Below are 19645 nucleotides of genomic sequence, written 5' to 3'. Positions count from 1 at the left end.
TTGAAGAGCTATAAGGCAGCGTAGTTTGGCTCTGATGAACGCTTAAGTTGATGTTAGATGTTGAATCAGGAAGTGCCCTGGCTTCTTATTATTTGGTTGTGAGAGAGAATTACACCTGCAGTAATAACTCATTAAACCGGAGTAATTAGCATAAACAGCTGTAACACAATGACCCCCTATTCATCTAAGATAGTAGGAACTTTGTGTTCTATAATTCCTTCTTGTCTGTGTGTTCATTTCTTCACCCGGTAGTACTATACTTTTAACAACACAACACATTGCATTGTTGAATTGGCATTGCCTGAAGGTCAGCAGCTGATGATGTCCATCTGTCTTTGATTCTTATCCCTCACAGTGAAGTGTTTGCGGTCTGAGACAGAATGAGGAAATAGAGGGTTGGTATGTGAAAGAGAGACTGAGGGGAGATGAGGGGGTTTTGGCGTCATTGTTAAGCTGAGCTTCGGGCTTCTCCTGAAGGACAGTTAAACCTAAAGTCCAAACCAAGCTTAGAGAGAAGAGGTGGAAGTTAATCCTTCATCCTTCAGGCAGGTGAATCACAAAGGCTAAACATATACATAGGAAGAACTGACCAGGGGAGGAAGATTGGATAATTGAAGTCTTCTAAAAATGAGCATGTGTACCCTCAGGGTGAGTCAGCTCTGCTTTGTGGTATTACTTATTAATGTTATCAAGGTAAAAAAGATTGCGGTTTCATTGCTCGGCCCTTTTAACATTGTTTATTGCTACCCAGCTTGGGAATTAAAGGGAGCACTGAACCTGGAAGCTAGACGGCACGAGCCCTAGTGTTCATTTCGTGAAGGAAAATATGACCAAAAAAAAAATAAGGGAAGACCCATTTTTACCATGATTAAGATAAGACAATGACAGCAACATTCAATATCATTACAAAAAAATAAATAAACTACAATGTAAAACTATGACAAAATCTCTTCATTTTTGCTCACAAAAGTATTCATTTACTGTGCTTTTGTTTGCTGAAGTTGGATCTAATGGCACACATAAATCAGCCATCCAACTAAGACTAATGGAACCATCCAGTAGCTGTTTCCCTGGGAACTTTCTCTCAGGACAGCTGGCGCTCACAGTCTAGTTTCTCCTTGTAAAGAAATGATTATAGGTCTTGTGGCCAAAACATCTCAACCTATCCCAAACTTTAGATTGGGGAGAAGTCCGACTTGCTGGCTTGGAGCGAGGCGTGACTCAAAATAAGCATCTAAATCATAAAATGTTTGAGGTCTGGATGTATTCCTTAAATTGTTATCATCAGACAGATGAAGGGAAATGAAATGGAATAAGATAAACATAATTTTTTTTTAAATAATACCCTGATATCTTTTTAAAAAAGACCAAAACTCTTTCTAAAATGAGATTAAACATGGATCTCTTCTGTTTTAATACTAAAATCCCCAAAACATAAGTCATCTCAATCCTTAGAAGGATGACGCGGACTAAATAAGATTAAAATGAAAATGAAGTCATTTGACACAAGCCTGAAATGAAGATTAAATAATAATGAAAAGGATGACAACTAGAGGAAGGAGTAGCCTAACCAATGAAATCACAACAGATATATATTATATTTGTTGAATGTTCATCAGTTAATATTATCTGCTTTCATCCTTATTGATAAAAAGACACGACAACAGTGCAGGTCTTTGCTGACCCGGGGAAAGGGAGGATGGGTGATCTTTCCGTGGTCCACTAATCATTTGTGACACCTCCCTTTGTCTCTACAAGGTGCTTCTGTCTTTGACTGTCCTGATTCCCCTCAACGGCAAAACAGCTAAAGTCGAATTGAATCCAGAAAGGAGGATTTTAAACGGAAAGATAAGGGGGCAGATATGCCTTAATCATCATTTGCTCTTGATTAGAAAATCAATGGCCTTTGATGCCAGAGTGCATGTCTGCCTTTGGAGTTAAGAGTGTGACAATGACAATGTGGACTGGAAAATTGGCCTTTTAAACAGCTACCTTCTCTTTGTTGTTTGGAGCCCCTCTACTTTAATACAGTGAAAAGTCTTCTCTATCACATAACGTCAGCCTGTCAGAGAAATTACTTTTTCTCTCAGTCTTGTGTGAAACTTTGTTAAAGAAATCCTTCCAAACTCAGGAAGCACAGGGAATTTACTTTTTTTTTTTTTATAGAACTGACTTACAGAATATTTCCTTGATTTATGTAACAGATGAAAAAGTTGTCAGTCAATTCTCGGTGGCAGTTTTTAAATATACCAACACACGTCTTTGATGCCTTCGTGAGTTTACCTGTCAGAAATGTTTAAGTGTGGTGTTATGGTATGGCTAGACTGTAGCAGTCAAAATCTCTTTGCATCTTTGAGCTACATAATAGTTTTGCTCTATGTTGATGTATATGACAGAAGTGCAAAATAACCTATCTGAATGTTTTAGTTCACACCCTCTGGTATTTAAAAATGGAAGGTTTTGCTCACTTACCTTTATTCTCTCTCCAAAAATAAATCTATCTACTGCAAAAAAAAAAAAAAAACAGATGGCAAAGAAGTTGAGCAGAGTAATTTCTATACCTTTGTTTAGCCTACAGTCTATGATATGTACATTTCATGCTTCCTTTAACTATAATGGAAAATGAAGCCTCACTTCCTCTCCTATTAACATGCTGTGGATGGTGATTTTTAAATGCAGCTTTCCAGCCATCTTTCCTTCACTCTCTGCTCGTCTCTTATCCGTCGTCTTTGTACCATGCTGCTGTACTTGCTGTGTTTTTACCAGCTCTGCACATCGATTCTGCTTTATCACCAACGGCTCCCCTTGCAATAAGCCGGCAGGAATATGGATGAGTGTAGTTGGCAAGGGATGCACTTCTGATTAATATTCTCTGCATGAGGATATGATGAAAATTCACATTTATATGTCTTATATGATCACTGATCACTCTGTGGAGAGCACTCGTAATGGTAAATGAGGGATGTTCTGCAGAATAGTGATAAATCGGGAGCTGTTTGTCGAAATCTTAAAATACTAGTTGCATTTACCTAAACACTTGTTCTTGCTTGTACTACTATTGCATTTTAAATCATAGTACCAGCAGTGAGTGGTCAGGTAGCTGTTCTGAATTCAAACCAATTTCAATTGCAGCATAATGTACTGATTGTAATTCAAATAGAGCACTGACAGTTTTTAATCAATGTAAAGGTATTAGCTTTTGTTGTAAGAACGGAAATGATATGACTGATACGTCCCTCCTGGAACTAACATGTACACGCATATCTTAGTGTGAATATGAATGAAAGTCTCACTAATATTATTGCAGATCATTTTGTATTGACCAATCGTGAAACGTGAAAATAATATTAACAGCACAAGATTCAAAGTTAACATTTTGTCGTTGTTTTTTAAATCCCAAAAACATGGAAAGATTTTAGTAGAAAGTAAAATGATGCTCTGTGTTACCCTGCCGCCGGTGCTCTGGTGCTGGATGTTGATGCATTCTTTAATCCGATATTCTGACAACTCTTTAATTTTGTTACATCTGTTCGTTTTTTTTACATCCGTTTCCAGACAGAGACATTTTGTCACTTATATGTAGTTACACACCATCATTCGATATCTGTGGAACAACATACATGCAACTTAAAGCAGAACTGACTGGCAACAGCTTTAATTGTAATTTTCTTTATTGTATTTTAGAATAATAATGTATTCCTAGCCTTAAACATGTAGTTAATAGTTCAAGTATTGTATATTTGCAACAATATTAGTCCCATTTCTATCAATAAACCATAACATGTAAAATGCATATGAATCTACAGTTCCTATTCTGTATTTAATGATAAATGAAGAATAATACCCCCTTTGGTGCAGCATAATAAAGATTTTGACTTATTTTTAACCTGGTGGAAGTTGTGTTATCAGTGTAGCTCTGGACATTTACAATGTTTTGTTTTGAAATTTTAGTTCTCAGTTTATTCTTTCATCATTTCCTCACCCTCTGCTTTTACATCTAGGTTTACGGTAAATTCCTATCAATAATGGCCATCTGGTATTCATGCTGCAGTCGCGTATTATTGCATTGCAGTTTACAGCATATCACTGAATGACAATAAAGCAGAACACTGTTCAAGTTTCATTGTAAAATTGACATCAATGTTTTATAGTGTAATGTATCCTAATATATTTTATTTCTGTGACCCTGTTTGGGAATAGAAGAGCAGTGAATTATTTCATCTAAATTAACAACTATTATATTTTAATTTGACATGAAAAATGAAAGTATTCAGTGAACCACTAAATGTTGAACCGATAGCGGTGATGGTCCTTGCGGTGTAACTGGAGGGAACATTCAATAAATAAAGAATAATGCAGGTTTTGTCTTTGTGCCCACTAATAAGTTCATCCGTCAATCACTCTCGACTCGGATAAAGGAAGAGCTGAAATGATTATTTGATGAATGAAATATAAATGATTGATAAGCATTTTCAAGTCAAAATGCCAGTCTGAGAAAGTTTTTCAGTTTGTCTAATGTGATAACATTTTATCTGTTTCTGGACTGTTGGACCAAACAAACTTGATCTCACCTCAGAAAATATCAAGCTGTAAAGTGCATGTTTCACTTTAAAAAAAAAAAAGTATATACTAAATACTGAATTCATCAATTAGAAAAAAAATGACTGACAGATATAAGGGAAAATAATGATTAGTTGCAACTGTAGAAAAAACTAATTAAAAAAACTGGATAAATAAATGACACTAAATCTATTAAAAAAAAATCCTCAGGAGTTGTGTGAAGATATTTGCCTTGCATATGAAGGGAAAATGCTTTAGCTGTGCCCTTGACTCGTTTGGCTTTGCACTGAATAAACACATCCTTTCAAAAGAATTACGTAGCCATAACAACCATCTCAGGTACATTATATTTTGTCAGCTGCAGTTGTTGAAAGTGAAGTAGTGGCTTATTCTCCCTGGGGAATAGCCACATCAGTCAAACATTAGTTGTGTGTCTTTCATTTCTTTTCCTATAATAGACCTGTTTCCTGTCACGCCGTCCGGATCAGATTAGTGACTGAACTCTAAAGAACAGCAGACCAACTCCCTGCCAGCCACTCAAGTACCAATGGTTATAAAAGTCACCTCAGCACCTGCTCTCGGTCTAACATGGACCATCAATAAACATGCTTGTGCAGTACAGGTACCCAAACTGGAGTGTATCTATTGTGCAATGCATTATTTTCCACATTGGTTCCTCCTCTTCTGAATGGGAATATTATACTACATGCATACAGGCCCCTATATTCAATAAAGGTTTCTTTCTATGAGATGAACGTGTATGAGACATCCTGCCTTTGATTTTTCTGCTTGAATTTTACAATTCCACACCTTTAGTGTTATCGCTATCATCTTTGACGCAAACTGCTGTTTTTTGTCGTTCCACCACACTCAATATTTCTTACCAGACCGCCATATTGAAAATGCAAAGAACAGAGCTTACGGACTACATCACACACAGGGAGTGTGACTTGACTCCATTACCTCTTTACATAGCAAATAGTTACTTGTTGCTATATTCATGATTAAAATCTCATATATAATTCAAAGCACCATGTTGGATTGCTCAGTTAAAATTAAACAGCGGTCTCATGATGCCCCGTGTGTGTTTTACCCAGCCTTCCTCGACTGTTTCAAGTACTTCTGCGACCAGAGATAAGGCCGTTATGGCCGTGACAAGGCCTTGTCTTGCTCCGCCATGATGCTTCTATTGCCCCTAATGCCTGTTTGCTCCCAGGGCCAAAAACAATATGCTGTAAATTGCACTAAGGCCTCTTCGGGTTGATATGCGGCTTGCGAACGTGACATGATTGGGTATCGATTCACACCACCATGCTAAAATTGCCTGCCTCATGGCACCAGATGCTGATAGTGACAGCTTCGGTACAGGACAAGAGGAGCGACGTGGCCTGGATTTGGGTCTTCAGGAGGATGTGTTGTTTCTGGTTCCAGATCTTCACCTTCTCCTCCTTGGAGATGAACATGTCACCTTTTTCTTACTGTTGTGTTTAGTACATCTTACATGAGACAAGCTGGCGTGTTATGGAGCTACGTTGCCTGTGGGTTTTGGAGATTTGCTTATTTAAAAGTAGTAGATAAAGCATGAAAACAACTTGTTTTATTTGAGATCCTGTGATATTTGGCCTTGGACAGTTTTAACATTTGCGACACTGAACAAAGATCGACTGACTTTCTCCTTTTCATTTGAAGTGACAGTACAGTCAATCCACATCCCGTATGATTAAAACGTGCCCTGGATCCTGTTGGAAGATGCAAGATAAATTGCTTGTGTAATGAGTGAATGGCAAATAATCCCACCACAATTAACTCTCCTGCATGCAATATGCAAACCAGTCCAGTGGCGTCTGCAAGGACAAGCTGTCCAGCTAAGGTACACCAAAAGGGCGTTGGAATGATTAAAACACATTTGTGCTTTTTTGCTTGAATTCAGTCTCCACACGTTTTCAGTTTTAGGGTTATTAGGAAATCAACCATTCTTGGATGTGTTGAATGTTAAATTACTTGAAAAATAATTAGAATTTAATCCTAAATTGGCAGATAGTGGACAATCTGTTGATATTCAATCAATATTGATTATGGTACATGTTATTACTGCAACTCAACAAAAATGACTTTGGCATCCCTAAATGACTGAAAGAAGGTAAATGAGGAGGTGGTGCTGTCATTATTTTTTTTGGTGCTGGATTGGTAACAAATATTGTGTGCAATGGTTTTTCACAGTCAATACAAGACTTCAAAAACATTTGGTAGCAAACCTTGAACTGGAGTATTTTCATTCTGCAAACTGACTCTCCACAGCTGGAAAAGTATTAGTATAATATTTTGCTGCTCTGATGACGGTGGTATTTATTTGTCCTATCTTTAGATAGAAGTGGTCTCCCTTTAAAGTTTGAAATCTAAAGACACTCCAGACTAAAACCTCTGACAGGCTGTGGAGGATAGACAGCAGAGGTGTAAGTGTTCACAATAGATAATATTTATGTCGAATTAAAATCCTTAACCACAGGGACTGAGGGGATTCCTGCCTTTCCTAATGGAACCTGGTAAAATGCAGGAGCCAGAAATCTCAGAAAAAATGTTATGTTCTTCATCAGACTTGAACAGAGAACTTAGTATGAAACTCAACATCTGCAGCTGCAATCAGTCAACAATTTTTAAATTTCGATGGCGCCGCTATTTGGTTGCAGTGCAGCCACTGAAATGTCTTCATGTGTTCCTCTCCTTCAGATCTGAAGCAGTTTTCTTTTATACACAGTGGAACAAAGCATGATTTAAGGAAGAGGGGAGGGTGGCTGTGCTTGATATATGTGTGTTTTGCTTCATAGGTGAGAAGGATGATGAATGAATGAAGTCCTCAGCCCCCATAATGGTACCCTTGTGTACCATGGCACAGGGAAAAAAAAGGAAGGGTGCACTTGAGACAATAAAATTCAGCCTCTTCAATCAGGACTACCTAAAAGAATTCTTGACAATATATCCTTGTTGTGCTTTCATGATAAGCTTTATGCTGGAGGATGGGGGCGGGGGGAAGTGTAGGAGCATGAGAACCAAGAGGTGGAGGGCACCGAGGGTAGGGCATCAAGTGAGGCGTCAGGAAGGGATTTTTTTTTTCCTATTGAAGAACTGAAGAAAAATAAAAATCTGTTTACCCAACCACAAATCCCTCAAATAAAAGAGGCCGCCGTGGGTGAAAGTCACAGAGGAGTTTGTTTTTCACAATAAGACGCTGCTAATGGAGGAGCTTTTGAAACGTAACAGCATGTGTACTTTCAAATGTAGCTTCGTATCACTTGCACATTAGCAGCAGTGACATGCAGGCTGCATTTATGCCGTTTATTAACATCCATTCATCCATTGTTGTATACCTATGGTTTTATGTATGAGTGTGTGCGTGTGCGAAGTCGCGCTACTTTTTTTTGTGCGTCTTTTCCTGCCTCTTTCATTTGTCTATGTGTTTGCAGTTGTCCTGTCAGGTCATTTGTTGCTGGAGCTATTAATTCCCTCTAGTCCTCTGCTCCCGTTGTGCTCTCATTTGCTGATATACTTGCTCCGTCATTAATCTATATGCCTACTCTGCATGGTGTGGAGAAGTATTGACATCATCAATTCGCCACTCATTGGTTCTAAACCCAAGTCATGCTTTTACATATCAAGTGTCAAACAGAAAGGGTAAATTCATCAACATGTTCACACCTCAGTGATGTGGCAATTGTACTCCCCCTTGGACGTAGATTGGAAGAGGAGGGCACTTAGAATAGAGAAAGAAGAGTGAGCAGCACCACGCTGGAGCTGACCCAGTCATTTTGATGCATATGTTGCACAGAAATATTGACCAGCTCTTTAGTCTGACTCCCTCAAGACTGGGTAATTGTCTGTCTGCGTTTCCATTGTTTAAACTAACTACATTTTGGCAGTACTCCTCCTCAAGTCAACAATGGAAACCTCGGCAGAACAATGATGGGAGACGGTGTCCATGCTGATCAGAGGAAGTAGCTACTCGGATCGATATCTTTTCATTCAACACTGTATGTTCTGAAGATCAACATTATGCGTATTGCTATGGAAGCATATTTGGATTTGATCCTTCAGTCAGAATCCAAGCATAATAAAGGCTGTATTTTCGACTTTTGTTGCGTGATGTGACATTTTAGGATAAATGCTTATTATATTTCTGGATATGAGTGAGTTGAGAAAATTGATAGCAGGTTCAATATGAAACTACAGCTTTGAGAAGATTATCTTAGCTTAATGCTAAAAATGGAAAATGGAATAACTACTCGATCTTTCTGCTTGTGACTCCGAGGCTTTCTAATTAGCATCTAAATAATTGTTTGTTTAAATCCATGGTATATCAATCCACAGTGTTGCTATCACCGTTAAACTATTACCACCACTGTTGAAAGTCAGTCCGATGAGACAATGTTTTGTTTTATTAATCTTACTTTTAGTTCTAACTAATACACGTAGTGAGGACGGAAACATAACACAAGAAAAATAGGAGGAACTCTCTGTTTTTAATTAAAAGAAAATATGGATGTAGTTTGAATACCACTCAACAATATATCACAAACTTCTGCTCATTATACATTTTAATATCTTTGATCCATTTAAAAAAATACATATATGTATATATATATGTACAGTATATATATATATATATATATATGTATATATATATGTAGATATATATACAGTATATATATATATATATATATAATTTCATTTTATTATTATTTTTGGGACTAAATAAGTGTAAGCAACTCCTTTCAGCGTGTTCCGCGTGTGACTGTCAGTGATGAGCTGCTGACATTGCGTCAGAATGTCGTGCGTCAAATCTACAGCTCTGCCTCAAACGGATTGTTGTCTGTGTAGAAAGGGAAAGGAAACCTTGACTTGTCTATTTTTATTGCACTGTTGATATCGCAATTGATGTGCTAAGGATGCAATTAGCGTCTCCCTATTGACAGCTCTGTTCTACAAATCAACAGCACATTGATGATTGTCAAGACTGTACCGAATATCGCCAAGCAACCACACACTTGCTGCAAAACACAAAATGAGTCATTGATGCGTTTACGGTCTCAATGGATATTACATCATAAATATTCACTTTGAATCTCATCCTAGATGCGATGCGGAGCTGATTCTTTCTTTTTATATGTAATCAACAATTTGCAGACAAAAGACAAAAAGGATTTGAGATGACTAAATTTAGATGTAGTCATGATTTGTTTATTCTCAAGTGGGCAAAAGTAAAAGTAATAATCATAAATATTCTGTGTGCATGACAAACTAATGCAAAAATAGATAACAGGAAATAAACAAAATAATTTGTGCGTCTAAGGAATACAAATATAAAAAACTTTAGCTATATTTAACAGGAAATACAGACAAGTCATTCTTATAATAATCCAACTTTTTAAAAATCCCAACATAAAGAACATGCTTTATACTTAAAGGAACGGTTGCCATATATATAAATAAGAATGTCTTCTAATTAGTGCCCCTGCAGTCTACAGTGTTATATTGTTTAACTTACTTCTTTTGCTAGAGGGATTCATGTCAGGACACAGGCAAGAATACAAGAGAGGAAGCAAAGCAGCAAAGAAAATCTAAATTCACTGTCTCAACTAATGAAACATAAAGTGTCATAGTTTGATTTGAAGAGGATGCTCACAAAACAGCAGTGAAAGGTGTGTTTTAGTGAATCATCTCACAAATGTGAGAGAAATGTGACCAGGTTCTCATACATATTCTGGCCCATCTCTAGTGCTGGTATTTTTCCCCCCCCGTTTATTTACATTAATGTACTGTTATCCTTTGACTAGAAATGTTTCTTGGATCCCAGTATCTCTGATTCCACTCACAATGTCACAATGTATACACAATTCCATGTAAATTTGCTTTATTGAAATTGGTCTTAATGTTCATGCACACTGCTGGCCTGGACGGGGGTGCGCTTAATTTCATCCTATATAGGCATTAAAGCCTGATTCGAAAGCGAACATTTTCAATTTGTCGATGCAAAATATTGCAATGCTGATCTTTTGATGACTTGCATCCAATTTGGAATTAGCATATCCCAGTGAAGTGTACTGTAATTTGTCTTTGATGATTGGTTCGCCTGTAATAGATGGGGGATTGCATGCTCTCCCCACTGCCTTGTCTCTCTCTTCTTCCCTCTGCTGGAGAGGCATACAGGATCTTTGAAATGTGCTTTGACCATCAGAGCAGTCAGAAAGCACTAATATTTCACTGACCTGAAATGAAAAGGATTACATGTAAAAAAAAAAAAATCTACAAAAACCTATCTCGATTTACAAGTGATGTTTCTTTTCTTTTTCTTTTTTTTTTTGCATCCTCACCAAAGAAAGGATTTGGATATAATCAAAAGATGCATTCGGAAGTGTAAAGCTGTGGGCTTTGAAGCTCTTCACATGTTTTCTTAGGAGAGGTGGAACAGCATGTCTGCGCTCACACATCCATGAATCGCTGTTTTCACGCTCACTCCATCTCCCTTCTCCTCTGATTCACCAAATCTGGCTTTTACTACAAAAACAAACACAAATCCTAGGTGCTGAATGAGTGGAATGGAGAGACTAGGGAAATGGGACCGATCTGACATCGTAGCCGAGAGCCATATAGATCGCTTTTATTTCATTGTGGAAATTGGTGGCACAAGAACTTAGCAATTATTTGCACAATTTGTTGTAAGTATGGTGTAAACATTTATCTTGTGCACCCAAGAAGTTCCAATATGCATTCCACAGGACAGAATAGGAAGAATTAATACAGACTGTTTCTCTAGAAAGCGCTTCTAGTTTGGTTGACGGCAATTAGCGGCTAATACCTGTGAGATTCCCTGTCTACTCAAACGTGTACTGTTTTCTGTTCCGCAATGATCAGACGATTAATGACGGGTGGTTTATTCCAGGCACTGTCTCGGCAGCAGGCTGTAACATGCGGCGGTTGTTGTTGTTTTCTATTTGAATGTGACGCATAGATTAAGATGCGGCTACATTTGCTCTGTACGCTTTATCTTAGGTGGTGGAACTAATCACACACAGATGCAGAAAGTCTTCCAAAGTGTCTCCACAGCCCTTACCCCCACCCCACCCCCCCATCCCTAATTTTTATGTCTTCTATTTTATACAACAAAAAGAATCTCAAAATGCATTTATTTGAGGGTTTGCGCATGATCTTCTTCAAGTACTTGACACTAATAAAACCCAGAGTTGTTTTGAAAGGTGCTTCCCTTGTTTAATTGCCGATATGTTGCCTCAGGGCGGATTGTGTACTGAATGTTGTCTTACATCTAACACTATTTGGATTTTCACGCTTTGCCCACATTGAGGGCCTTGCAGCACGTTTGTTCTTTGTAAGATCATTTATATTGTGTCTTTTTTCCCCCCATCTAAATGTGACATCTGGCCCCTTACGTGCTCCTCAGTGGATCTGCAGGTTTAGGGTTTAATAGTTGAGAAGTACAGTTTCTTGGACTTCAATTAAAAAATGAGTCATCAGCTTATTATACCAAAGATGAGATGGTGTTTTAGTGGGTGTTTTATTGGGCTCCATTGTAAAATTTGCAGTTCTGCGTTATTAGATCTTTTTGCATGCTGGCGTTAGCTGGGCATGGATGATATCTTCACCTTAAAATGTCAGGATCTGGATTGTTTTTGTATCCTCTTGTGAAAAATATGCGCTTCATGCCATGCCGTATGTGTAAAATGCAACGATAGCACATGGATCATAGGAATATTGTTGTAAGAGGGAATTGAATGCACAATATGCTGAGAAATCTCCAAGCAGCAACTTTCAAGTAATATCTGAGAGAATGTGTTTTCATTTGGTGTAATTCTTATCCACTTCATACAGACAATATCAAATAATAAAAGTGAATCTTTTTCAGGGAAACTTAAATAGATGAATACTTTCTGCTTCATCTGCGCAGAAATTTGTGCAAGTTTTTTTCACATGGCGAAGAGTAATGCCTGTGTCATCTTCTGTATAATGGATCCTCACAGACTGTTTTCTTTTCTAGTATAGGATTCTTTTTTTTTTTTTGCCGGTTGAACAAAATAATCAAACACGCTGTTTGTCTCCTCACCAGCGAGTCTAGGATCTGCTTTGTGTGTTAGTGTAGGAGTAGGGAATGCATGAAACATGAAGCATGAGTGATGTGTTAGCATTGCTTTGGTGTCTTGCTTAGTCTACCTAATTTTGTTGAGAGGTTTTGTAATGAGGAAACACTTAATTTATGGTCTCGGCGCTGTAATAGGATGATAAAAAGATGCCTTGTATTGTTTTAAAGTGCTGGAATAAGTGCGTCTGTGATTCACTAAACCCTGAAATAGCCCGCCACCACTTAAGGAAACTGAGCTTCTCTGGTTTCTGCACTGCATCAGTGCTTACTACAGCATTGTGTCACATTAATGTTTGAGAGCTACATATTGTCAAGTAGATGTAGGACTTAAACAGCACTTACAGTGAAGTATACTTACATCAACTCCTTGTTTATTTCTTCCAGAGACATCCATGCAGACGACTTAATGGTTTCCGTGTTTATATTGAACTTGACCTCTGACCCCTGACCTCCTGCATAAGCTTGGTAATCATTTCATTTTTTTATTTGGTGCATTATTATTGATTTTACCCTTCTGACATTATCTTCCATAATCATTTCCATTATCTGTCCTAACTGTCAGCATCACTCTGTCGACTGGACTTATTTTCCTTCCCTTCTGTGAACACTTGCTGTTCTTAACGTCATTTTTAAATATTGCATTTTCCAAATCTAATTGTCAAATTCTGTTTCGTCCTTGTCTCCCCTTTTTGCTCTGTGACTTTCACTCTACTTGAATCACCGGTGATACACAAACATTTTGTCAGTTGTGTGCTAACATTGTACATTTATTTTTCATATTTTCTCATTTAGTCCTCATCTTCTTCATATAACCTTTCAACCACAGATCCAGTGCTTCTTTTCTGTCCCTGTCATCGTTTCTCTTTTTCTCGTGTGTGTGTGTGTGTGTGTGTGTGTGTGTGTGTGTGTGTGTGTGTGTGGGTGGAGGTAATGTTTGCAAGTGACAACACAAGGAAATCTAGTAAGTTCAGGAAACACGGCGCAGCCTCGTATTGCTGTACGACATCCCCCTTTGTGTATTGTGCCATTATTTCCTAAAATATCAACCCGACACCCACTTGAGAGATATTTCTCACAGAACTGCGTCATCTGCTTTCTTTCCGGATATATTCCAAAAAATCTGGTCCCGGTAGGGTGAAAGCATGTAACAGCAACATGGAGGCCATGGAGCTAGGGAGGGTTTGGGGGGTGGGGGGTGGGGGGGGGGCAGGGCTGGACGTTAGAAGAGCTGGCAGCCAGAGGGAGAAGGAAGATACAGGGTTGCAACCCAGAGCAGTAGACTTGCTTGTCTCAGCAGAGTAAACATCAGCCCTCGTCTGCACACAGTAATGACTAACGGATGAAAACGTTCACAGAAATGCTATCAGGACGACTGCCTTGTTCTGACATATCCCACACATGCCACTCTTATCATGTCCCAGCTTTTTAGTTCTAAAAATAAGCAGAGATCGACCACCCTGCAGTATATTTGGACATGAGTGTCATTAGAAGCTAAACCTTTGTTCTTTTCATGGTGTCGTAATGGAGTTTGAGGTCTGAATACAGTGTTTTGTGGGTCTAGCCCATTTTATTTATTTCCATTACCATGCAGTCCCATATTCAGATGACCGTTTTGCATGCTGCCTTATCAAACTCCAATCAGGATTGGTGGAATTGCAGCATAACAACAGGAAATTATGAGTGATTGGGAGCATCTTGAGATCTGACCCCCAGTTGTTTGACTGATTTTCTTTTAATTGGTTGTCATCTCCCACTTGACACCATCAGAGCTTCAGGCTGGAGGTGTGGCGGATTAAATGAATACGCAACACCATCAATACGATAAAAACACACGTTGCAAAGATTTTATAATGTAAATGCAATCAAAAACCCAACAGATTAGTGCACTGATGTTAAAAGAAATATGAAAATGTGCTGTAAAATGCAGTGCAGTGATGCCTCTTTGATGACAATCCCGATCAACCAAAACAGGTCTGTGTGGATTTTATTTAACATAGATGTATCCATGAATTTAGTTCTCGTTAAGTATGTGAGAAACAAAAAAACAAACAAGCAATTACATAGACAAGTTAAAATGTCAGAAATGAATTTATGGGCCTTAGCGTATAGTTTTATCTTTATTATTTACTCCACTGGTACATGTTCAGCATTGTTTAAGTGGTTGTGGCGCAAATGTAGTATATCAGAACCATCTGTTGTCTCAATGTTAATTCCAACTTTAACTTTATTGTGCCCATAGGGGAATCAGAATGCACCGGTACTCATCCATAGGATATATAGAACATAATAAAATGCATAAAACATGTGTAAAACATATGCTAAAGCCTGCAAGCTAACAAAGTTGCTGCTATTTTATTGTTGAAACAGACAAAACAGGAAAAGACACAAGAAGTGAACCCCCTTTGAAATTCCAGTTCACTGTTGTGATCCGAACAAATTCATGAGACACCGGTTCAGCTGTTTCAAAAGAATTAACTGAAGGCAAACACTCCACCCTAAGTACCATCCATATAAAGGGCCTCCAATTAAGAACTCACTTTGCAGTTCTGCCTATGGTGGGATATGCAGACACAGACCAAGTTCATCTGGGCTGCGTTATATTTATGCAGAGGATTTGACTGTAGAAACATTTGTTATACCCAGACTTAACCAAAGGATCTTTTACCGTTTTCTCATACTGAGGGCAGAGTGACTCCTGGAGTTGGGGCATTTGTTTACTCGACATTCAGACAACCCTTAGAATGTCTCTTAGAGGATTGTTCTCATCTATAGCACAGGGGAACAAAAGCCTATTTGCTTTTTTCGCTGCTCAAGGTTCCATCAAAGAGAAGTCTTCTATGAAAATGAAGGGATGTGTCGAGTTTTGCCACTGATTCATTAGCCAGCTGTTTGAAAGGTAGTGACTGGAACAGGTTTAGGACATAGTTGTAAAACAAAGAGTGACACGGCCTTGGAAATTTGCATGGTGAGGAGAAAGCAATGCTTCCAGAGTGTTTGTTATGCTTGGTGATGTGCGAGACGGAACGAGCAGAAGATTATTGTTAGCATACTGAGGAAAGATCATGAATTGCAATGATTCCCCTAAGCACAGGCGTAAGATTTACTGAGACTATGCCTTCTCTATCTATGTATGTCACTACAGAGTGCTGTCAGCACAGACGATTTTACGTAGAGGGGGGAATTGATGGTGTCCCCCAGTGCACTGATTCAACGTCTGATAATGAGGAAGAAATGCTTTTTCAGTGAAAACCACAAGACATGTTTGAGGAAGAAAATAGCAGACATCTAAGCCTTGCACACCATGCAACAAGCTAAAGACGAAAAAAAAAAAAAGATGACAGTGAAAAATTTCCTTTTGAGTCTGTTTAATATGTGCTAAGGCGTAGCTCGTGAGACCTCTCAGCTCCAGTAATTTCAGCACATCAAAGACATGCCTCCTCCCCAAGCTGGTGTAGTCTTAAGAAGGGCTCATCATATCCAATCACACATTCACCAAAGGATCTTGTAGGGATACCTCCAACCATGTAAGTTGGTTCATTAGAACTAGACTAATACGGGCTGGCCAACACCACAACGAAGTGCTGTGTTTTGACGGCAATTGCTGCTCGTAATCCATGTCCCCGATGACCTGTTTTGTTAACTCTCCCGCTGTATTTCTCTGCCTGATTAGATGTCACTCAATTAAAAGCACATTTCCGCTGGGAGAACGACCACCCTAGTTGCTGGAGATGCTAGTAGAAAGGTTGCAGAGCCGTCTATTGTGTTTCCTAGAGCAACAAAATGAAATATCTACACTGTTACTGCAGAAACAGACAACCCAAACTTTCACCCCCAATCAATGGAAGCTGTGTGCCTGACTTTTTTTTTTTTTTTTTTTTTTACAATGAAAAATTAAAAAGATGTGCCTAGTAAGTCACAGAGGACTCAATACATTTTATAGTCAGCTATGAGAAGCACTAGGATTAATAGACCTCTCCTCATATGCTCCGCATTGGTGGTCCCTGAACGCCCTGATCAGGTAAGGCCCAGCGAAGCAAAGATCATTTATAAGTGGTTCATTATTTTACCTTCAGAATTCTCTGTCTGGCATTGATTTAATAAACACTGATGTATCTCCTTGTAGAGGAGAAGTGCCATTTTTCATTTCCCAGATTTGCTATCTTTGTTATCGCTGTTATCTGTCGAGCTATGGCATTTCAGCGGTAATATGTTCCCAATCACAGTTGTGTATGGGAGCCAGCACTGCAAAGTAGTGCAATTCTTCTAAGGCAGATATTCTTTTTAATGTTTATTAAAAGACTCTTTAAAGAAAATTTAGACTTTTATCTCTGACTCCGTGGCTGCGTTTCTAGACATGACTTTGTAAATGAACATCGTGTTTAATAAAGTTCTGCCAAAGTGCTCTGATTATCCATGAAAGGATTCAACAATGTGTGACATCAACAGTGAGGTGCAATAATTAATGATCTATCAATGTGTTCTGATGATTAATGTATTTGTTTTTGCAGTTTGATGGACCCATAAACTGTGGGAAAGAGACAATGAGCTTTGCCATTGTGTATTACTTGTGGTAAACAGAACCAATGGCACGGAGGCACAGTCTTTAAAGCACAAAGAAGCGATAAAAAAACAAACAGAAAAAACAGGATCTTTATTATTAAGGTTATACTCTGGGTCTATGCTCCCATTCTATCATGTTTGAAACTGAGAAACCTGTATTTTTCTGCTCAGAGGATCCTCCTGTGAAGTGTTAAAAGCAGTTTGTGGTTAGATTTTGGTGTGTATGGCTGGCACATCAAATCAAGATGAAAATGAAATGGAATGATCAATTTGCCCCGCATTAATCCCTCCTCTCTAGCAGCATTTTATTGATTTTCTTGTTCGGCTTCCTTGATAACAAGAATCATTTAAAGGTCACATTTTGATGTGTGTCAAAAAGAAAACATTCTTAATGCACTATGAGTGGCCTTTGAAGCTTATGCTTGTCAGAAAGCACAGACTGAATCTTGGCACCTCAGACAGATCATACAGAAAACAAGGCTTAATGGCCTAAGTTGCAGTGCATATCTGTCGCAAGGCAGATATAACTGTAGTGAAGTATTAAAATTCTCTAGAGATACAGTTCTTACAAATACCCCTCATCTCTTGAAATGATGTGAATTTCCCTTACGGTAATTGTTATTATAATGTATAAATTGATTTCAATCAAAGCAAACCTTTTTTATTCATCAGTAGATGGCTCCGTTTCAGAAATTGACTGGTGATGCATGACTTAAAACGCTTGATGCATGCCACATATATTAACAGTATATATACTATATATAGTATGTACTCATATCTTCCTCCTCATCATCTCCTTTCAGCTTGTCCCGTTAGGGGTCGCTACAGCGTCTCATCCTTTTCCATGTCAGCCTATCTTCTGCATCCTCCTCTCTAACAACAACTGCCCTCACTATATCCATCCACCTTCTCTTTGGTCTTCCTCTTCCTGTCATACTCCCCACAGTCAAAGTTGCCATTTTTAGATCTTGGGGTTTTCCTTTCCTCTTCTCTTTCTGTCTGAGAATCTGCTGTCCACCTCTCCTTTGTCTTTGACACACAGTAGCTGAATTTCCATCGACGCCCTGCAGATTAACCTGGACCACGTCTGATCTGTTATGGAATTCTTTAGATAAACGCTCAGATTTCTTTGGCAAAGTTTTACCTCTGATGCCCTTCTAGACAAAACCCTCGCATTTATCCGGGCTTGGGACCGGTCTACAGCTGATATTGTTTTTGTCCTCCCCATAGGGCTGTGTGTGTGTGTGTATGTGTGTGTGTGTGTATGTGTGTGTGTGTTTGTGTAGATATAAATATACATACAGTATATACAATGTAAATATTAAATATATGTGCATATATATATATATATATATATATACCAAGTATATATATGACAAGCACAAACACATACATGTACATACTATATATTATATCCTGACACCGTTATGAAACGCAGATAGATGCTGTGTTTTTAGTTGTCTCCTTTCTTTCAGTTCTCCATTGTCAGTGTTAGGTGGCAGTCCTAGCTGGTACACACATTCTGTATGAAGGCAATAACTGCAGCAGCTTCCCCGGTTTTCACAAATCCAAAGCTGACCTTTACTTGCTCCAGCTCTAGGATATAGAGCCATGAATCATGGGCCACTGCCTCCGGCACTTAGGATTCTGGAAGGGAGATGTCTTCAGGGAGAATCTGATCAAACAGAAAGCATGCACAGTTATCAAAGCATCTCCACTTCTGTTTTTACAGCTTTGCACAAAAGCCAACATTTATAGTCAATTCATTTACAAAATCTTTATTTAGTGGAAAAGTACTTTTGGCACGGAGCAATAAGAATGAAACATATTGGATCAGAAAAATAAATATTTTCAAAATATGCTGGGAAGTTATTTCATTTTAATCCTCTGCGAGTTAAAATCCTGCCTTCTGTCATTTCATTCTTATAAAGGAGTCAAACACATGCTTCAGATTCTTTGAGTTTTCCACAAACTTATGTGGGTTGCTGTGACAGAGATGACAATAGACAGGGAGTATATGTGTTTGCTCAGGAGACAGGCAATTCTTACAGACACCATGCTGACTAGCAACCTGTAAGTAGCACCGTAATACGAGATAGTCAAGTTACCATGGGAGCAGTTCCATCAGACACCTACCACTCTCTCTGCAAGGAGATCCGATGCCAACAAATTCTGGTACAAATTTTCCGGTCAGTGTGGACAAAGCCAAACTCAAAGCTGTTGCACAGATCCTGGTTTGGGACCTTCTATGGATAGATTGTGGCCACACACCAGGAGGCACGGGTGCATCCACTGTTAAACATGTATGCTGGTTTATCTCTGCTTCAGTGAGAAAGGCTAGACTGAAACAGTGGTATACCCAGATACACAAACAGCTGG

General features: G+C 38.6%; 1 protein-coding gene across 1 annotated transcript in view; it reads left to right on the top strand.

Moving 5' to 3' along the window:
* The window catches only part of LOC137601818 (calmodulin-binding transcription activator 1), a 48476-nt gene extending 35329 nt beyond the window's left edge, over window positions 1–13147 (top strand). The window contains exon 4 of the mRNA XM_068324248.1: window positions 13091–13147. Coding sequence (XP_068180349.1) covers window positions 13091–13147 — 57 coding nt within the window. The remainder of the gene's footprint in view (window positions 1–13090) is intronic.
* The last annotated feature ends 6498 nt before the right edge of the window (window positions 13148–19645 follow it).

This window comes from Antennarius striatus, chromosome 2, assembly GCF_040054535.1.
Source record: "Antennarius striatus isolate MH-2024 chromosome 2, ASM4005453v1, whole genome shotgun sequence".
In the NCBI taxonomy this organism is placed as follows: domain Eukaryota; kingdom Metazoa; phylum Chordata; class Actinopteri; order Lophiiformes; family Antennariidae; genus Antennarius; species Antennarius striatus.
Note: the sequence above shows the minus strand (reverse complement) of the source record. Positions and strands in the feature narration are given on the sequence as shown.